General features: G+C 35.1%; 1 protein-coding gene across 1 annotated transcript in view; it reads right to left on the reverse strand.

Annotated features, from left to right (window-relative positions):
• The window catches only part of EPHA3 (EPH receptor A3), a 367,753-nt gene that overhangs the window by 23,873 nt on the left and 328,211 nt on the right, over positions 1 to 15,669 (reverse strand). The window contains exon 14 of the mRNA XM_004272636.2: positions 902 to 1,051. Coding sequence (XP_004272684.1) covers positions 902 to 1,051 — 150 coding nt within the window. The remainder of the gene's footprint in view (positions 1 to 901; positions 1,052 to 15,669) is intronic.

Consider the following 15,669-nt stretch of genomic DNA (forward strand, 5'->3'; position numbering starts at 1 on the left):
CCATGATAAAGCTGCTGGTCCAGAGACCACATTTTGAGATCCTCTGATACAGAAAGAATTTGGAAAATAGAGATGTGGTAAAGAGAGTCTGATTTTCCCAGTACCATTATAAAACATGGCTTGTTTGAAGAAGTTCAGAAAGGTTTTTATATCCAAATACATTAAAAGCAATTTTATATGTGGTGAGTAGGAAATGACTAAAAGCATCTCAGCTTTCCTTCTTATGTGTGTCTTTGAGATCATGCTCACAGTTTCTGGCTAAGCATAAAAAAACATCTCCAAGTGCTGATCTCACATGCCAATAGCATCCTTTCACTAAGCATTAGCAAAACATGACGTATAAAAACAAAAATCCTTTTGAGTTGTAATAGAAAGTTAAAGATTATTTTCTCTATCCAGAGACTTCAATTTGTATAACTAAATTCATGTGCAAGTTTAATACACTATGAGAAACAACATGCTAGTGATTGGTTGTTTTGTCTGACTTTGGGAAATACTATATTTAAGTAAACAAAACGTTGGCCCAGATGCATTAATTAAGTCTACAAAGGATGGCAGACATGTGTATCTTACTAATGTTACATTGAAACAATTTTGTAGCAAAAATACTTCAAACATTCCCTGATATCTATTGGCTATTTGTCAGGCACTTATTTTATAAAATTTTATTACAAATGTCTTCACTTTGTCGCATTTCTAAACCCGGGCTTGAGGGAAAAATGTAAATCCTTCAGAGCAACTCATTTGATATCTTTACAAGATTTGGAAGCAATTTCATTTCTTCTAAGTATTCTGTTTCAATGTCACAAACAGGGAGCCACCTGGTTTCATTATGCTCCACTTCCTTGCACAGCTTGATCTCTTAATCCGAACCCATAACTCATAGACTACAAATACTTACATCCTGATTGGACATCTCCCAGTATGGTCTCTCTCCATAGGACATCACCTCCCAGAGAACAATCCCATAACTCCATACGTCACTGGCTGATGTGAATTTACGGTAGGCTATAGCTTCTGGTGATGTCCACCGGATTGGGATCTTCCCTCCCTTGCAATATAAAATCGTATATACATACATGATCAATGACTAAAACATATAATATACGTTACCATCTGAAATCTGACTGAATTTGTCAGGGTATTTCTTTTCTGAAATGGAATGCGGATTTCTTCTGATATATCTTGATATTCTTCTATTTTAATACCAAGGACTGAGTGGCATACTATTTACTGCAATATTTTCTCAATCAATTTGGGAAGATTTTGAAATGATGAAAGGAAAAAAACATTTGAAAATTGCTAAAATGTTGACATTTTATGTCAGTTATGGCACATTTATCAGACATCTGTAGCAAAACAACTTGAAGTAGATATGCTATATATTAGAATTGAATGAGGTATCTCAAATCAACCTTTATTGATTTAACATACATTTATGCATGAACAAACAACCTTAGAGCAGAATGTGAATTAAGTTAATATTTGTAAGGAACTTACACCACTCCTTGATACTCCTAAGTTCTTAAAGGTATTTGTTAATTAAATAAATTCAAAATAAAATTATGCATCTAAAAAACCTCTCTTCACATTAATCAGTCATCTTAATTAATTTACTCAGTGCCTCACTCCATCATTAACCACTGAAGTACCCTCCATGTACTAGGTAAGCACCATATGAGCTAGAAAGATATAATAATTACATTCTGAAAACGTATAGTCTAGAGGAGAATATTGCTTCTATGAGTTATGGGAGATATAAAGGTATAACTCCCATAGAATTTGTTCTCAGTTTAATAAATACATTTAATAAAGATGTGCTGAGTAGCAACCATATGGGAAGTATTATGCTAGTCACTTTGGGTGAGACAAATATAAATAACACACTGGTCCTTCTGTTTGAGAAATATCAAGCAAATAGGAATGATAATTAGTTGCTGGAAATAACTAAATGCAGAAAGAAATAAGTATTTAACACTTTGCTTTTCAAACTGTACAATGCATATGAATCATCTTGGGCTCACTCTGATTAAAATGGAAATTCTGATTCAGTAGTTCCAGAATGTAGGCAGGGTCTGCATTTCTAACAAGCTCCAGGTAATGGGGCTTTTTAGAATTGCAGACCCTGCCTACATTGAGTAGGAAGATAGTAGTGGAGACTGCTGTGCCGCAGAGCATGGAGCCGAGATTCTCACTAGAGAAACTGAGGAGGTCACATATGAATTGAGCCTCATAAGGTACATCAATTTTTGATACAACAAAAAAAGGGATGGATGTTCCAAAGAATTCATATCATCAAAATTTTATGCCATATTCATCAAAGTGTGTTCTATTGACATTGTACTTCATTGCACTTCACTGGTTCTTAAGTAATGTTCAAGGGTGACAATATATTGCTTTAGAGAAATGGATTGGCAATTTGGGAGGTAAATTATTAAACCTTATTATGCCTGAAATTCCACATCTGTTATTTGGGAAAGTAACAGTGCTGGTTCATAGCACTGTTGTGAGGCTAAATGACAAATTTCAGTAAAATCTCTAGCGTAGTTCCTGGCACACAGTAAAGCCTCAAGAAACATCAGCTTAATACTCGCATACTCTGAGGGAAATAGCATAAATCAAAGCACAGAGGAGGAAAATATATGTTCTGGAAAAACGGTTTCCAGTGTGATGATACTACAGAGAGTGTGGAGGCATGCAGTAGGAGAGGATGGGAAAAGGTCGAATTGGGATTTAATCACGGGTACATTGAGCAAGTGTTATCCCGTAGAGGAGAGTGGTATATGTGATTGGAACTATCTCAGTAAACTTGACACTTTTCTTCGATGTTTTCACACAAGTGAGCTCTTCAGAAAGAGTACTGCCAGGAGGTCTTTAAAGGGCTTACACTGGGTTTTGAAGGATGCACGAAACTGTAGAGAAGTGGGCACAAAAAGGAGGACTGAGCACAGCCTTCTTGAGAAGGTAGCAACCTAAGGGTCATCCATGATTTATACCAGTGCAGTAAAATCAGGTTGGAGAGATAGGAGCTAGACCAAGAGGGTTTTGGGAGTTGGTGGGAAACACTACAGAGCTCAACGTGCACTGGAGTAAAGATTGTCCAGAACCAGAAAAACAGAATAGAAATGAGAGGGCATATGGTCTTAGAAGTTGCTCCTTTCTTTTCTCTCTCACTTACACTCACTCATTCATTCTCTTCTTTATAGTTTGTATATTTTTTTCAACAAAAATTTAAAAGATACTTTTTCATATTTAAATTTGGAGTCTTTTTCCTAGCCTAATATTGCCCTTTCTCTACCAACACATTCAATGTTAATAATAATAATAATATTTAAAAAAAAACCAAATTAACTTAATTGTACCTGCAGAGTCCAGATTTGGGTTTTAAGGAATCAGTATTTCAAATACTACCCCATAATTGTGATAAAAACAGAACTACACTTGTGACATTTAACTATTATAAATCTATTCAGGATGCCAAATGGAATCATTGCGCATACATTCTTTCCCTTTTAAAGTACTCTGAGAATTAACAGAAGTCAAACAAATTGTACTCATGGGGCAAAGAAAAGATGATACTTTAAAATCTCAGCTGAATGTCTTATCTCTGCTACAGACACTTTGCCATTTCCTTTCCTTTGCCCAGAAACAAATTACTAAAAGCATAAAAATGGCACTAAAAGAAAGAAAAAAAGAGAGAGAGAGAAAGAGATAAAGGAAGAAAGTCCTTTCCATGTTGAAAACTTTGCATCTATTTAGTAAATATAAGGCACAGATACGTGTCACCTTATCAAGATTCCTTGAAATAAAAATACAGATATTAGGAAAAAACCCAAAACCAATAGATTGATGACAACCATGAACAATAAGCCCATTTTGTGTTTTACTTCAACCAGGATTACAATGGTACATGCTAAAGTTGTTTCATCTTCAGTGCTTTACCCTTGTTTTCCAGAGAGGACAGCCTTGACATTGAACATATTTTTTTTTGCGGTACGCGGGCCTCTCACTGTTGTGGCCCCTCCCGTTGCGGAGCACAGGCTCTGGACGCGCAGGCTCAGCGGCCATGGCCCACAGGCCCGGCCGCTCCGCGGCATGTGGGATCTTCCCAGGCCGGGGCACGAACCCGTGTCCCCTGCATCGGCAGGCGGACTCTCAACCACTGCGCTACCAGGGAAGCCCTGAGCATATTTTAATAAAATGTCTAAAAATTGTGAAATACTGAAAAGGGTTTTTTTTTAATTTGTTTTTAGGAAGAACATAGCTACACCTATGTCGAAGGAGCTTGGAAAGAACCTCTTCACTGGTGGTTCTGCATACAGACATAAATGCCATTGGAGGGACCTCTGATGCCATAGCCACACCCATCTCTTTAGCGGGAGCTTCACTCTTTCAATTCTTGACTAAGACCCGTGCAGTGTGTTTTCTAATGAAGCACATGGTTACAGATTCAAGCAAATTATTTCCAGAACCATTTTCCCATCAAATGCTGTCTATTTGCTGTGTAACTCTTGTTAAAACATTGTTTCAAACGCACACAGTGGCAGAGTCCATGCCACTCTCTCGCTTTGTCACAGCTTACCCTTCCCCCTCCCCATATCCTCAAGTCCATTCTCTACTAGGTCTGTGTCTTTATTCCCGTCTTGCCCCTAGGTTCTTCATGACCTTTTTTTTTTTTCTTAGATTCCATATATATGTGTTAGCATACAGTATTTGTTTTTCTCTTTCTGACTTACTTCACTCTGTATGACAGACTCTAGGCCCATCCACCTCACTACAAATAACTCAATTTCATTCCTTTTTATGGCTGAGTAATACTCCATTGTATATATGTGCCACACCTGCCTTCATCCATTCATCTCATTCAGATTTTTAATCTAAGCTTCCCTCTGGCTCCTCACTGCATCAAAGCTTGAGTTGCCACCCTTATAGGAAAGCATAAGGAAGGGGGAGATTTTGATTTTTTTTTCCCATTTTATTCCAAACATGTTATTCTGAACACATAATGAATGAATAAGTGGCATTCAACCAGCTCAACAACTAAGCAAGTTTGCAAAATTAAATGTTTCCTTACCTAGAAATTTCCATTGATCAACTTTTTAGTTTTTTAGTCTTTTTCTTAGTGGCTGGGCTCTGTTCCAGGTCACTGTTTAGTGAGTTCATATACTTAAAAGTAAATATATTTATTTTAATTACAAGAAGAAAACTCTTAATTTATATTTTCCCATATGATATCCATACAACGCATTCTAAATGAACAACTGGGGCTAATTTGAACTCATTATTTAGAAGAAAGTGTAAATGAACAAGTATTGTTTCCCTTTACTCAATACTGTTATTGGAATCCCTAGGTAATTAGCTTTTAACCCTAGAATTTTAACCCTGGAACATTTAGCTTTCTCATTAGATGGCTTTCATTATCTGCTTCCAGGTGTTTTAGACTGATTGGTTTTGCTCTGGGAATGAAGTGACAATCATATTCAAGACTCTCCTCCTGCCCCTAGCCAGCCATCTTGGAAATGGCACCGTCCATCACTGGATGAGGAAGGGAATAAAGATGACTGAGGATTATTCATTATTATTTAGGGATTTTTTTTGTCATTGGCAATAGATTTATAATATACATAAAGCAACAACTAAAGTGTCTAATCTTTAATAGAGTACTCAATAAATGTTTTGCCCTTTCTTCCATTCCAATTCCCTTCAAATAGCACACTTTTACTATTCATGTAAAGAATTTATTAAATGAAGATATAAGGGAAAGCTCATTGCCAACTACAAAGTATTATTCAAATTTATCATTCGTTGCTAAAAATACATCAGAGTAAGAAGAGTTTTATAATTTATTTTACTTTTTCCATGATCAGTAAACAACCAGTCACTCTGGTTCAAATGAGAGAAAAATAAACCAACATATTCGTAGTACACGCTTAATTCGAAATCAAACTACAGGAGGGATTCCAAGCTCATAATATTATTATAGAGTTTGTGGCAGGGTGAGTGCACCTATTATCACAGACTCTTTAAATTCAACATTGTAGTTTAAAATTCTTTATATTCAAAACTAGTAAAATAAATTCGAGTAGTAGCTTTTGTCCTATACATTGCCATAAATAAAATAAGTGTGCCCAAACTATCATTTGAAATCATAAGGCTATGAGAGGCTGAATACCACCAAAAATTTAATAAATATTTTTCATCTATGCACATGAATATTACTCCATTCCTTTGTAGGATGAAGCTAAGTAAAATGTTAAAACATCAAAATAATTATGCATAAGTGATACTCACATGCTGGCTGAAAATATGGGACATATTTATCTGCTAGGTGAATGTCTATTCATGAGTTTACACCCATGACATTTTAATAAACGCAATCAAAATATCAAAAGTAAAGTGATCACGTTTAATATTTAAATCTTTGAGTGGAAACGAACGATAACTTTCAAGTATTATATCAAAAACAAATGAGAATAAAATTTAACAAGAATAAAAAGGTGTACTGTTTGTTACATTATGTTTGCTAGCCTGAAGTTCAACATTCTAGGAGACTTGTTGGCAGATGGCTAGTCTGTTGCATAATTTTTCACAAATGGCAATGTATTCCACATTATCCCCTGCAACTTGCAGTCCAGTGTGGACAGGAGAAATTGTAAGTACCTGAGAGAGATATTTAATCCCCACTCTCTCATTCTTTCCACATTCTTTATACATGTTGGGTAACTTTAGAACAAGGTATCTATATAGTAGCACTATTGACATTTTACACCAGATTAATTCTTTGCTGTAGGGGCTGTCCTGTGTATTGCAGTATGTTTACTAGCATCCCTGGCCTCTACCACTAGATTATATCAGCATCCTTCCAATTGTGACAGCCAAAATATCTCCAGACAATATCAAATATCCCCTAGGGAGCAAAATCATCCCTGTTCGAGAACTACTGCTTTAGATTGTTTGTGACAAATCCTGATCAGCAAGGGAAAATGATTCAAAGAGGTCCAAGATTTAACTGGATTTTATGTAGACTAAGTGGAATTCTTTCTTTCTTTATTTATTTAAACATTAGCACACTTTCCATGGATATTTTCATTCCTGTTCTAGTCTAAAAAAGGGCCAAGTTCATTAGAGCTAATCTTCTGATATGTAGATTTTGGTAAATATAATAGCACCTCTTTGAGATTTTTCCCTCTATTTTTTGTTTTCTTTTCTTTTCTTCTTTTTCTCTTGCTTTCTCCCTTTAATTTTTTTGAAACAGGGATCATTTTCTATTGCTAGGAAAACTTAAATTAAGCATCAATTTCTTTGTTAGATGGAAGCATCAATAACCAAAATTTTTGGTAAGAAATAGGCTTTTCCTACAAGAGAAAATGCTATCTAAGGCTACAAAACATAAATATCATTGACATAGTGAGACATTGGATAAGAGACCTAGAGGGCTCAATTTGGCTCTGAAATAAGGGTGAAAGAAGAAGCTGAGGCCCATAAATTTTAATTTAGTCACACTTCACGATAACTCTCTCTGCCTTCAAGCTGAGCATCTGTAGATCTGAGACTATCAAAATAAAATAAATTGAATATACAAGAGTCTGACTCATTAAATTTCCTACAAGTAATGTATTGCAGAATTTATTTATACTTCTGCTTCTGATTGGACCACAAAAATTCCTCTTCCTTCCCCACCTCCCACCCCAACAAATTTAAGCCAACATTGCTTGACTTATATTTTCTTCTTCTTTTTCACATTCAGAAATTGCTTTTTCAGTTTATATGTGTAGAGGGCATTTTAAAAATTTAGATGCCTTCCAAAAAACTGCCAAACATATCCTTCAATGAGCTATCCAAAAATTTGGATTTGATGAGACAAATGGTGTCATTTGGTATACTGCCTTCTTGCCATAGTAAAACTATTCTAATACAACTGTTATTAATGAGCTAAAACTTTGAAATCAGTTGGCAATTGAAGTTTTGGTTGGTAAAATGCTCCTAGGTGTTCAGAAAAGTAAAGCGCCAGATACTCTAAAAATAATTTATGAAGATGTGTTTTTTACAATATTTTAACAGATCATAAAATGAAGCATTTACTTAAGGTGGTCTCTATGTCTATATGTAAGCTCCCCAGATATTTACATATTTGAAAAAAGTCTCCAGTTGCCTGGAGCAAGCCCAGATTCACAGCATATGGAGTGTTTCTAAAACTTCAATTGCAGAGGGACCTCCAGTTCAAACTCAACAGAATCAGAAGCTAATGCTTGTTCCCCATATTTACAATGCCAAACCCAGAGCCAGTTCCTCCCAGTGCTGATGTCACATCTATGACAGTCAGTAATTTGGGGTGCAGGGGGATTTACGGTCACATGTTCCATTTGGATTCTTAAGTTTAGTAGGAATTAGGAGTTGTCATTTCTAGGCTTAGCTTTGACTGTATTATCTATTTTTTGCCAAGTTTCTTAGCCTCTCTGTGCAGATATCTTATCATTCATAAACTGAGGGTCATGGGAAACATAAAACTTGATTTTATGTTCAGTTTCATCTATCTCTAACAGCTGTGCTAACTTATAAACCTTTGCTCTTTCAACTTTCAACTTTCTGTCTTAAACCTACAGAAATATCAAGGATGCTGACATTTTTAATGTTAATTATTTTGGCTCTTGTTTAGTCCAAAGATGATCCTAACTTTGGACTAAACTGCATATCTATTGGCTGTAATATCTGGATTTACTTCCATAGAATTCTTACAGAAAAGTTAAAGGAGAATAAAAGGGCACAAGTAAAGATACTAGGGATTCTCTGGGCAGAGGCATTATGTAATTGCTAAACTCTAATCCAGGAGTAAAGTAGTACAAAACCTTGTTCACTTTGTCCAGAAACAGCAGTTAGAGGAGGAATCACAAAGTAAACATGTTCTTGGAAGATCCTGCATTTCAGTTCTCTAAACTTAATGAATTTAGACAGTTTAAATGAGACATTTGGCTAAAAGCCCTGAATTTTTCAGGTGCTTAACTGAAGTCAGCTCATTCGCTGTGGGTTAGGGGGTTTCAAGTCTTGAGTTCTAAAGAAAAGGAGTGTAATTGCTGAAATCTCTGGACATTGAGCCCTAGTATCTTATGTCTGCCCCAATTTTTCTCTGATTATATACACAAATCTCTCCTTACTGATTTAGGAAATGCTTTGCTGATCCATATTTCACATTGCCTGCCTGTGAGCTCTGTCAGGTCATAGTTAGAGTGACAAAGGACTTTGGAGAGTTTATCTTAGTAAACCCAGAGTAATTGAGTGTTTAACCTGGAGGCAAATATTGGCTTCTCAGGTTAGAAGTGGAACTATAGAGATAAATCATTTGACTAAAGGATTTAGGATCTATCGTCAGGAAGTAAACTTCGTTCACTGCAGACAACAGTAGACAACAAGGTGAAGGGCAATCCAAGAAGACTCCCAGGGGAAGCATCTGTTCTAATTCCCAGTAGTTCAAATCTAAAAGTCATTGAGAGAATTGTTCCAGCAGATGTTGACTGCCACAAGAGATCAGAGACAGATGATCTCTCAGGTAGCAAAAGTCAATACTTTGAACTTTTGAAATTTTTCAACATTCCGTGAGACGCTTAAGAATTTCTTAAAAGTCTTCACCTTGTATTCTAAGTAACTCTATGGCTATCCAGGAAATAAAATACAAATAACTTTTCTGTTACTTTCAGAGTCAAATAATACAATATAAAATTAGGTCATCTGATGTATAATGTATATCTTCAACAAAAACAATGAAAAACTTTAGGGATAAGACTAAACATACAGCCTAATATGGGTACAGCTCTTTTCAAAGTTCAAAGAGGTTTTAAGTGTTAAACCTTGTGTTTTACATATACTGAATTCCTACTTTATTTTTTAAAGGTTACAGAAATTCATTTGAAAGTGAATTTTTAGCACTCTGAACACAAGTTTCCAAAAAAGCCATATTGATAAGTAAATAAATCAGAAAGACCTATCCAATATAGCAGGAATACTATATATTTACAATAAAAATAATGAAACAGAAGTATTAGATTCATTCTAGTAATTAAGCAAAAATGTACATAACTTGGATAGGCTTGGTTTTATTAATATTGATAACTGAAAAATTAGGAAAGATAACATGATAGTTTGAGAATCTCATAAATATCTGCTGAGACAATTCTGACTAGATATAATGGCAGTGGTTTCCTTGTATGTCTATGTTAGATAAAAATTGCTTGAAATACGGGGGCAGTTCCAGAGAAATGGCTAGCAAATGAAAGGGAAAAAATCATGGGAGTGGGCCTAAACCATGACATGTAAAACTGTAGTTGAAAAAGGGTCATAGGACAGGAATGAATCAAATTATTAGCCATTCCAGGCATCAAGTAGTAAGACTGGCTTGGGAAATAATGACTGCTGTCTCTCCCAGTGCTGGAGCAGCTGGGGCTGGTCAGTGGCTTCAGGGTACATGGGAAAAGCTTCAGGCAATGTGTCATCACAAATTTGAAATGTGGGATATTCACAAGTCAACTGGAAATAATTTTAGTAAGTGATTTTTACTAAGCTTCCAGGGCTCAACGCTACAGACTGGACCAGTCACTATTTGCTTGTCTTTAAGTCTGAGTTATATCATTAATCTGACTACTTAACTTGTCTTCTTGCAAAGTGAGCCTGTTGGAATAAGAGAAATTATTAAAATTATTCCATTGAATTGAAAAATAGTTAAAGCAAATGAATCTGGCCTATTAACCTCAATATTTACATTATTTTCTCCTTCACTCTCACTAATTCTCTGTTCTAATGTCATTTTATTAGAGAAACTCTCTCTGATTGTCCTATCTACAGTAGCATCTCCCTCATACTGTCCACATTCCTCATCTTATTTCTCTGCCTTGCTATATCTTCACCTGTTTATTATGTGAAATACCACACTAGAATGTAAGCTCACGGAGTCAGGGCTTTGTTTTTACCTCTGGGTCCTCAGGTCTTAGAACAGTGCCTAGTATATTGTAGGCACTCAAATATTTGTTGAATGAATGAATGAATGATGCACTGCAGAGAAAACTGTTCCTGCTAGAGACTGTGTGTAATATATTTACATAGAACCTCCTCACTCGTGTGTATCACTCCAAAATTATAGTTGTGATTTTTCTCCACATAAATCTGGATGGATTATTTTCACATGTTGAAATGATCGTGCTATCCATCTCTCTGAAATGGGTGGCTAGAAAGTATTTGATCCCTCATTAAACTTTGAGGCACCATTAACTGAGATTATAAAATCTTCTAGAGTTTTCTGATTTGGGGATATATAGCTTTACTTTGTGAAGCTACATAAGACAGAAGCTATGTACTGATCCTAAGAGACTAGAAAATGTTGACATTATTTATTTTGTGTCCAAGCTTAAAATACATTACTATATGAAGGCCACTGATTAGATATTTACTTATTGCTTTTTTTCATTCATGTGTAAATTACATATGACATATACTACTTATCAAAATACTATTATTCTCTTTTCATATCACACAAGTTTTTGGTATGCATAGTTTTTAGTCCTTGAGAATTCTACAGAACTAAGGCTCATGCTTTCTAATATTCATATTCTTCAAGTGGAGTTATCCTGAAACAGAGTATTCAGCCACTTAGCTTTTAATCACTTGCTTTAGCCCCTTTATTTTTCTTGTCTTGCAAATGAAATTAGACAAGACAAAGCAGTAGTAGAATATTTCTGGCATCAACTTGGCAGACTCACAGAGAAAAAAATAGAATAAGTTATTATGTAAAATAAGATTTCTTTTTCCTATTACTTAACACATAATGCCTGTAATAACTTTTCATTTGGTTTTATCTTCTAAAAATTAAATAGGTTTTAATTGGCCATAGGGCAATGTGATACAAGACAGAACTTTTTTCATTCAATATAAAAATCCACTTGGCAATTACTCAGTATGCATCTCCATAATAGAAATAAAAAGAAAAATATTAATAATGAAGAATGTAACCAAGAACACATCATTTGGTTTTCTTAAATTTCCCAGATCAGTTTATGTGGTAATTATACCCCTAAAATGAATCTGGGGACTTGAGAACAGGATTGACTTTACATGACACAGCATATAAATTAGGTAAAAGTCTATATTTTCTTTAACTTGATCCTGTTTAAAACAGCAAATTGACCACTATCATCTTGGAATTTTGGATTCCATCTATTTTAACATACAAACATAATGTATGTATTCATACACACATAAAAATGCTAACTTATTAAAAGTGAAATTTCATAAGAAAAAGATTGAAAAATTATTCAGTAGAAAACAGTTCTCACCAATAATACCATGCTTCTGATAGTATAAAATAGAGCAAATAAGTAGTTCAGTCCAAAAAAATGGGAAACATGCCATAATTATACTCTGATATTCACATGATGTATAACTAAAGAGAGGTAATCCATTTTTTTGTTTGTTTTTCTCAACAACAAAAATTCTCTGATGTTTTAAATTTGCAGAGCTAAATGCTCCAATCATATCCATCCCAAGTAAAATCCAGGGCCTTTTATGATGGTTTGCAACCTTAGGTATGTAACCGCAGGTATGTTTTCAAGACCTTTCTTCAAAACATGTTATATCACATAATACTACATCATAAGTCAGATTTTATATCATTTAATAACTACTCAAATATTTATTTAGTTTTTAAGGTGTTATTTTCCTCATAAAGTATCTATAACAGTGGTTCTCAAAGTGTTATCCAAGCATTTCTTGGTGTCCTCAAGAGCATTTCAGGGGGTCTGCAAGATTGAACTATTTTCATAGTAATACTGAAACTTTACACCTTTCTCATTCTCATCATGTCATGAATGTACAGTCGAATTTTCTAAAGGTTATAGGATGCATAATAATATTGTATATTAAAAAGTGTCAGTGTTTGGAATTTCCGTATAACTCCGTAGTGAGAAATCAAGAGAAATAACTAAAAGTGTGTATTGAAAAAAAATTCCAATTTCCTACCTAATATTCTTATGGAAAACACAAAAACGTGTTTATTATTATCTCAGCTGACTCTTTCCTTTCAGGCATACTATTGAGGATATAAGGAAGGAAAACTCAGAGTACACTTAAGACAGTATCAAAAGCAGCAGGAGAAAATGTCTGATACATTGTTTTAAGTTGTAAGGCTAAGGATTTTCTCAACTCCTCAGATGTCTCCTCCAGTTTAAGAATCTTTAAATACAGAATTAGTGGATATAATTTCTATTTCACTCTTCTACCCTGCCTGTCAACCACAGAGGTGTTTTAAAAATGAGAACAGCAGACACCCTACATTCATTCAGTGGCATTGAATCAAATGTCTCTCATGATTTCTTAGTGCAATTACCCTCTATCTAAAGGCAATAACTTTCAGAGGAGCAATCGGAAAAGTATAATGAATTGAGGCACTGAATGCTGATTTCTGAAATGTGTTAAGTGTGATTAAAGTAACATGACTGGTAAAGCAGATTAACAAGAATGTGTCTATCCAAAAAGAATGCCTTGGCACGCTATTTTAAATGGTGAACTTGTTTTTCTGAAATAAACATAATCATAGCATGCTAATTCAAATAAATAAGGCGGATGTCTAAGCTGAATAATCCTGTTTTTGGTTAGAAAAAAACCCAGACTTTACAACAATGTACTACTTTCCTTATTTATTAACTATAAGCTTATTGAAACCACAGATTTTATCTTAGTCAAGTCTGCTTCCCAAAACACTATATGCCTAAACAATTTTGAGTGATAGTATCATTTACAATCTAGTTTTAAAGATAATTTCGAAAGAGGAATTCCCCAAACATTTTGGACAATAGCAGTGTTCCTGCAGTAAGTACACATTCCCAAAAAGACAGCTTAGTATGACAATACTCATTTCATTGTTTCAGTGTCTTTGTTTAAAAAACAAAATAGAACTCCTATTACTGTATGACCATGCCTCATATTTTAGGGTAAATTATAAAATTATTGTACCAAACAAGGCTTATTATGGGAAATTAAATCAAAGATGTCTAAATTATTCTAGAAATGCAGATGCAAATTACAGCTTCTCAGAGGGAAGTCAGGACTCCCACAGATAGTTTGAGGAGTTCCAAGAAAATACAAGGATGAACACTGAAGAACTCTAATCAGCTATTTATTGGTAGTGAATGAGCCCGTTTGGTTAGTGTGGCTTTTAAGAATCTTCTGGGAATGAAGCATAAATGCAAAGATCCTATTGCACTTTTACTTCACAAAGGCTAAAGAGGAATTTTGACACATCAACATCATTCTACTAAGGTTGAAATAATCTTGTGGACCCCTTGGTCCTGACAAAGTAACACTCAGTATAAATGAAGCTCCGAAAGTTAACCGTATACAGTCTCCAGAGAGCAGATGATGTAGATTCGAATGAATCTTTCAAGTTTCTCCAAGAGAAATTGTTTCTTGGAGTATCCTAGTGCAAGAGTTCAGAAGTAACCTCCCCAAAACGTGCCACTTTGGCATATGAATTTTTTTGAGCCAAAGGCAATCAGGACCCTGCTCCTTCAAGAGAAGCTTCTGCCTCTCCCTTAACTACCTAGAAGAATTTAAATTGTCAAGGGAGGGTCCTTTCCCAGAATGAGATTACCAGAGATAAATTTCATCTGAGGGGCCCATCTGTATGGCAGGGCAAACATCTAATTACCCAACATCTACTCTTCTTATCAACTTGTGAATTACTTTCCTCCCCTTTGAAGCCTCAGGCCTTCTTTCCCACTCCTTAGCTCAAGATGGCATATATACCTCATTTTACCTTTCTGTCTTTGACCCTCTCATATATGTGAGATTCCATGCATACGAAATTAAATTTGCTTTTCTCCTGTTAATATCTCATGTTGATTTGATTATTAGACCAGCTAAAAGAAGCTTTGAAGGGTAGAGGAAAATTCTTTCTCCCCAACACTAGAAATTAAGACTAGTATTGAGAACAAGGATGTGCTCATTTAAAGAACAGAGAGATTAGAACCTGAATGAATTACCGAAAAATAGAATATCTCAGATAAAGGCCTTTTTCCCCAAATACTTTCTATTAGAACTGGAAATATTTCTTGAATAAGGTGATTTTTGTAACAGGGATAATGCTAGCAAGAATACTTTTCATGGAGTGTGTTAATAGCTCAAATAGTAGCAGAGGGTTATGAAGAATATCTTTAGAATGCAGAGTAGCAGTGAGTAGAATAAAAAACATTCTCTTCCAGACAACAAATATTCTATATTATCATCTGTTGTGTATGTTGTCCCCTGGAGTAATAATTTAGTCATAACAATGTTTTGCTGCAGAATGGTGGCTGACTAATTTTTCTGGTGATCAGAGAAGGAGCACAAAAACACTATCAAGATACCCATGTTTTGTAATTTTATCAAGTTTTCAGAGCTGTGTAGGAATAGTCACTGTTCTAAACTTAATTCAACTAGCTGCAAGGTATACAATTTTCTTAAATTTCTCTTGCTCTTAATCTAATGAACTGTGTTCCTAAGAACAGCAACATCTTTTGCTGTTTTTTTGTTTTTTTGGGTTTTTTTGCGGCCTCTCACTGTTGTGGCCTCTCCAGTTGCGGAGCAACACTGGACCGGGGCACGAATCCGTGTCCCCTGCATCGGCAGGCGGACTCTCAACCACTGCGCCAC

The sequence above is a fragment of the Orcinus orca genome, chromosome 5 (genome assembly GCF_937001465.1).
Source record: "Orcinus orca chromosome 5, mOrcOrc1.1, whole genome shotgun sequence".
Classification (NCBI taxonomy): Eukaryota; Metazoa; Chordata; class Mammalia; order Artiodactyla; family Delphinidae; genus Orcinus; species Orcinus orca.